This window comes from Limulus polyphemus, unplaced genomic scaffold (genome assembly GCF_000517525.1).
Source record: "Limulus polyphemus unplaced genomic scaffold, Limulus_polyphemus-2.1.2 Scaffold2464, whole genome shotgun sequence".
Lineage (NCBI taxonomy): Eukaryota > Metazoa > Arthropoda > Merostomata > Xiphosura > Limulidae > Limulus > Limulus polyphemus.
Window position 1 is genome coordinate 44,058 of NW_013668074.1, and position 6,367 is coordinate 50,424.

Here is a 6,367-nt window from a genome sequence, read left to right on the forward strand (position 1 = left end):
TTTAATTATGTTTGAAATTATGAACATTGCTCAACATCATGAAAATTAAACCTTATTTTCAATAAGCAATCCTGAAAAATATTTGGGGGTGCTTAACTTTTTTCCAGGTGTATATATATATTTTAGGATTTATATATGCATTTTGAAATATCAAAAAATAACAAATTATTTTATCAATGCCACAGAGTTCCACTATAATTGTTCAGAATCAATAACTGAACTGTATTTTGGGTCTAAATTCCAGCTTGATTTCTCGGTTCAGTTCAATCAAAATATCCATTTGAAGAAGTATAAATTGTTTGTAGTTACTAATCACAGTATCACTAAGACGTATATTGCAAGAGTTGAACTTAATTAAAAGCTAGGATAATATGATACTTAAAATATTGCTAACGGAAAGGGTACCGTTCCCATATGCTTTCAGAACGAAAATGTGAATTCTCCTATGTTGTCGTATGTTTTGACAAAATCACTCTTGTAATCTTGCCATGTGGTGAGAACTCTACAGAGCATATTACCCAGTAAACACTAGATTTTTCATCAGTTACCTGAAGTAACTGTTGATGGTCTCATTCAATGGAATGTTTGTGAATAAAGAAGTTACATTAAAGCTAGACATAAAACATTCATTAGGACAACGTAGGTCTCTTCAACAAATTAGAGTGAGTAAAGGGCAGTAAATTCATTCAATTTTAATAGTTTGAGAATAGGTACAAGGAATCTGATTATTTTATAACTGTGTATTCCAAATACTCAAAGGACAGTGCATAACTGATGATTATGTTTATGAACCTTGGGGACGCCATACGTTATACCAAGTTTCGATCCACAAGTTTGAATGCATCGCCAATATTAATATTTCCAAGTCTCTAAGAAAGTGCTACAGGTTTTCTTCCATTTAGATGGTTAGAAAGAACAAATCTGTAAGGAGTTTGGATTCTTACAGTGTCACTCAGAATGGTGTTCATTTTTACAAAGTAGTCTGCTTGGTATAATAACACAACTCCAGGACTTGTGTTATTAGACAAAGCAGACAACCTTTTAAGAAGTTTATTTATTTCTCTGTGACAGACACTAGAAATAAATCATTTCTCTCCAGTGTATACCATTTAATGTTATTTCATACAATCTTCTCTCAAGTATTTTTAATTAATAACTTCCTATAAATGTTTCTATATAAACTACATAACTGTGATAATTTGGTATAATTCCAAATAATATCTTATCATAAATTTGTGGTTATACACGAAATAATTGTATCAACACCCTAATATGTATCACTCTCACGTGCTATGACACACTAAACCACTATGAGAGTTCCTCTCCAGTACATATTCTCAAATATATTCTTAAGTTCCAACTTTCTTGTCACAGACCATACAAATATATTCCTTTCAATTAATATGAATCTTTTTAATGACTTTTAAAAAAATTACATCTTTCAATTCCTTGCCATACACTATACATCTAGATGGTTTCTCTAGAGTATCTGATAGTATACTTTTAAGTGATTGTTTCTTCCAAATTAATTTTCACATTCCAAACACGTGCAGATTTCCTCCCAACTGTGTATTCTTTGATACATTCCAAGTTGACCTTTAATATTAAATTATTTACCACACACTAAATAACTGTATCACTTCTCTCCATCATGTATTCTCATTGTTTCCAATGTTTGCCACACACATACTGCACAAGTATATAATGTTTCACAGGTGAGTTTTTTTATGTTTGTTCAGATGAGTACTCCTTCCAAATTCTTTCCCACACACTTCACATCTATATGGTTTTTCCCCAGTGTGTATTCGCTGATGTATTTTTAGGTCACTTTTTTTTCCAAATTTTCTCTTACACACAACACAAGTGTATGGTTTTTCTCCAGTGTGCGTCCTCAGATGTATTTTTAAGTGACTGTTCGTTCCAAATTTTTTGCCACATACTACACAGCTGTATGGTTTCTCCCCAGTGTGTATTCTACTATGTGTTTTTAGATGACTATTTCTTCCAAATTCTTTTCCACATTCTAAGCAGATATAAGGTTTCTCCCCAGTGTGTGTCCTATTGTGCCTATTTAAATCACTATTACTTCGAAATTCTTTCCCACACACTTCACAACTGTATGGTTTCTCTCCAGTATGCACCCTTTCATGTATTTCAAGTTGGTTTTTATTACCAAATTTCTTGCCACACACTATACAGATGTAAGGTTTCTCTCCAGTGTGTATCCTATTATGTTTTTTTAAGTCACTATTATTTCCAAATTCTTTGCCACACACTGCACAACTATGTTCCTTTTCACCAGTGTGAATTTTTTTATGTCCATTTAAGTGACTACTTCTTGCAAATTCCTTGCCACACACTGCACACCTATATGGTTTCTCTCCAGTGTGTATACGTTGATGTATTTTTAGGTCACTATTTCTTCCAAATTCCTTGCCACAAACTGCACAGCTATATGGTTTTTCACCAGTGTGTATCCTCAGATGTATTTTCAAGTGACTATTTGTTCTAAATTTCTTACTACACACTGAACAACTGTATTGTTTATCACAAGTGTGAATTTTTTCATGTCTATTTAGGTGACTTTTTCTTCCAAATTCTTTACCACACTGTACACACTTATAAGGTTTCTGTCTAATATGTATATTCTGATTTATTTCTAGTTTATCCTTGCAGTCACCTTCTTTGGATTGATACAAGACGTTCCTGATAGAAATAATAGCAGTTCTCAGAACCTAAGCTCTGAAGATGAAATTACCAAAACATTTTCTACAGAAAATAACTTAAAACGATGTGAGATTACTTACACTGAAGATTCATCATACAGTTGTGTTTTGTGTGGTAAAACATTTAATGAAGATAGAGAACTAAATATACATCAGAGGATACATACTGAGGAGGAACAATATAGTTGTTTTGTGTGTTCTGCTACAACCAGGAAATTGTCTTCCACAATGGTTGTTCATGGAAGTCTCTGGATCTACAAATAGATACAAACATACTAGTTACTACATACGTCATGTATAAACTTAGTTAACATTTTAAAATCATTTTATATTTCTTTAACTACACATGTTAATGAAAGTTTGATATTACCCTTCAAAATGTATGAATAGACCCATATTTATAAATCATACTGTGGTCCATTAATAATGAAACTATAAAGTTAAGTGCAGGTTTAACTTTTTAATGACAATTCCAATAAGTAATGCATTTCTAAAATTTGTATTTTAGAAATTAACACTTTGCAACTAAGAAATCAAATTTTTTATTTAATGGTTATATTCATTATTAACCTAATGATGTAGCTATTGTTTCCACGTAAGCATATTTATTTTATGATTTTTTATGTTCATAAAAAATAAGTGTTCCAGAATTGTACACAGTCTTATAAACTATTATATTATTGAAGGTATGTGAATCACAGTCTTTCTATTTCCAAGGACCCAGATAACATTTTTCAGTTGTGCATTTTGGAAAGCAAGCAAGGAGCAGTGTTCTCCCTTTGCCATGATATATATTTTATACAACAGAGCCTTTTGTAAACATCTGTTTGTTTGTTAACCATAAAGTTATACAATGGACTATCAGTGCTATACTAACACAAGGTACTGAAATCCAGTTTTTTAGTGTTATCCATATTACTGTGAAGTTGAAAAAATACATATTTTGAAAGTAGTCAGTATAAAAATGCACATCTACTCACCACACACATCTGTTAAACATGTAAATTTACATTACATACATGTATAATCTTTGCTCATAGAAGTGCATAAGCATGGGTGTGTGTGTGTCATTAAAGTAGTTAAGAACTTCAGTGTATTATATTAAAAGTATTTTGGAGCCTCATCATGTCATTACACTCCATGTTGTTAATTTTGAACAAGTTCTTTTTGACTGCTGTGCATCTTGACAATAGTCCTGCAGCATTGTTTCATTTTCCAAATGGCCCCCTAGAGGTTCAGCAATAAGTTTGAAGGCTTTTGTCCACATGTATACACACGTCATGTCTATATGCTAGCATAAATGGAAATTCTGCTGCATTATTGTTTTTGTATTCTCACACTTACAAATAATTCTGAGATTCATATTTACCAGAAATACATTTTGTAAATATTTGCCTGTGTATCAACATAAGTAATTTTCAACTTCAACTTTCAGAACAACTTTTGTTTTCAACATTCCAAATAACTACAAGGAGAAGAAAATTTTCTGTCTGTTATATAACGAATTAAGAAAGTAAGTAAAAGATCAAACCAAAAGTTGTTGTTCTCCAACACACTTATATACTCTGAAATACATTTTTCATTCATGCAAGAAAGATAGGTTTATCCAAATTTCACATAACACTATAAGCTCCAGCACCTTCACTGCTGAGTAGAAATAAATACAATATCAGTAACGTGAACTTTGAAATGATCTATAAATCCACTTGTCTTAGGCCTAATATTTGTTAAGCCTAAGTTTGATAAAGAGATAAATTAACACTGTAACTTGTGCACATTTTTTTTAGCTTAGTTAGGGCTAAACTTTATTGTACTTAGTACTACAAATAAATAATCTTATAATGTTATTCAACAATCTAACGTTACACATTTTTACTAACCTATTTGATAAAGATTATTACTGTGTAAACCTATTTACTTAGAATTGTTTCATGTGTACCAGGGGCTCATGCAATTGGGCAGAGTGGCTTTAAACTTTGCATTCAAATCTCCAATTTTACTTTTTAATTTTCTCCCACACTCAGATTCAACTTGCCTTCTTTTTCAGTTCTGTCTGTGATGAAGGTGACAAAAGGTATCATCACACATTTGGTTTCCATACTCTCGACATAAACCAATCAAATCACCAAAACACTATACATTTATAACTCAATATGCATAATGTATACATAAGACAATCAGTATGGTTAATATGATCTCCCCCACCAAGGGTATGTCAGAACTAATTACACATTGTTTATCATTCAAAGTGTGTGTCAAAACAAATGTAAAAAAAGTTGATTATATACTGTATTGATAGATATAATTGGATGAATTATCATCAGTGAATAAAAGTAAAGTGTTAGTTATCACTGGGAAAAGTATCTTTTGGGACATGGAATGGTGCATTTTTTTATTGGATTGTTTATCAGTTTATTCACTCAGAAGGTCTTTAGCAAATTAGTTACATGAAAAGTCGTTCACAAATAAGAGAATGAAACAAGAAAGTTTCAAATGAGGATCACTTCAGTTGGTATATGCAAGTTAGTTAGTGATTTTGGCATTGCTCAATTTGTAAATACACAGAAAAAAGCAATGCAAAAGACTACTAATCACAAATGTAAAGTTAAAAAAGAAAACAAAGAAAGGAAAATGCAGGAAAATGATTTTATATTATTTAAATAAAGACATTTTATTGATACTTCAAAGTTCATGGTGAAGTCTCTACTTTTAAAAACTATACATTGTCAGAAGTGTGGTATTCATTGGTTGGCTGTGAAGGGTTTCTCTATCTCACATTTTTGAGGTAGCTAGAACTGTGGCATTGATTATTTCAAAAACATTATTTATTTTACATTTTTGAGGCTGTTAGAACTGTGGCAAAGATATATAACAAAAACTGTTGTGATCGTTGTTTTTGAAAGCATTGTTTTTCTCACATTTGTGAGGTTGCTGGAACTATTCCAAAAATTTGCAACACAAGAACTTTGGTTTGAATTTTCCTGAATGCATCGTGAACCACAATAATGGTCCATAAGAGTTGGCCCAAAAATTTTACAAAACTTCTTATAGACGATATGGTCATAAACTATCTTAAAAAGCAGACTTATTCTTGAAACAACACTCAAGACCTTCTATCTCAATGGCTAAGGCTACTAAAATATTGATAATAGCAAAAAAGTTGATTTTCCAATTGTTAAACAAAATTCTAAATTCATCCATTTGTTCTTCATCTTATTATTCATATTATTCTTGTTTCATAAGCCTAGAGAAAAAAAAAAAGGCTATGAATATTTTATTCAAACCTGGACAAACCTACTTAAAAATTCCTGTGCAGATTATAGAACTATTTTTATGTTGATTCTTGAATGAGGAGGAGAGATAAGTGTTTATATATATATATATATATAAATAACTAATCACTACTGGACAAGTTTATCTACAGCAAAAGCAGCTAGATATAGTTTGCCAAAATTACTAATCAAACTCCTGTGAAGATTGTAGGGCTATTTTTAAATCAGTTCTTGAAAGTTTCCACCCTCTAAAATTTTCTAAATTCTTCTTCACTACCAACATAAGTTCTTCAAAGCCATTCAAGCATGTCATAAACAATTTAAGCAACATGATACTAGTCATAAATGCTCCATTTTATTAGAGTAAAC

The 6,367-nt window shown here is 31.1% G+C and overlaps 1 protein-coding gene across 1 annotated transcript in view; it reads right to left on the reverse strand.

Annotated features, from left to right (window-relative positions):
* Positions 1-2,867: 2,867 nt before the first annotated feature.
* The window catches only part of LOC106467023, a 19,491-nt gene continuing 15,991 nt past the window's right edge, over positions 2,868-6,367 (reverse strand). Inside the window, exon 6 of the mRNA XM_022395117.1 lies at positions 2,868-2,980. Coding sequence (XP_022250825.1) covers positions 2,868-2,980 — 113 coding nt within the window. The remainder of the gene's footprint in view (positions 2,981-6,367) is intronic.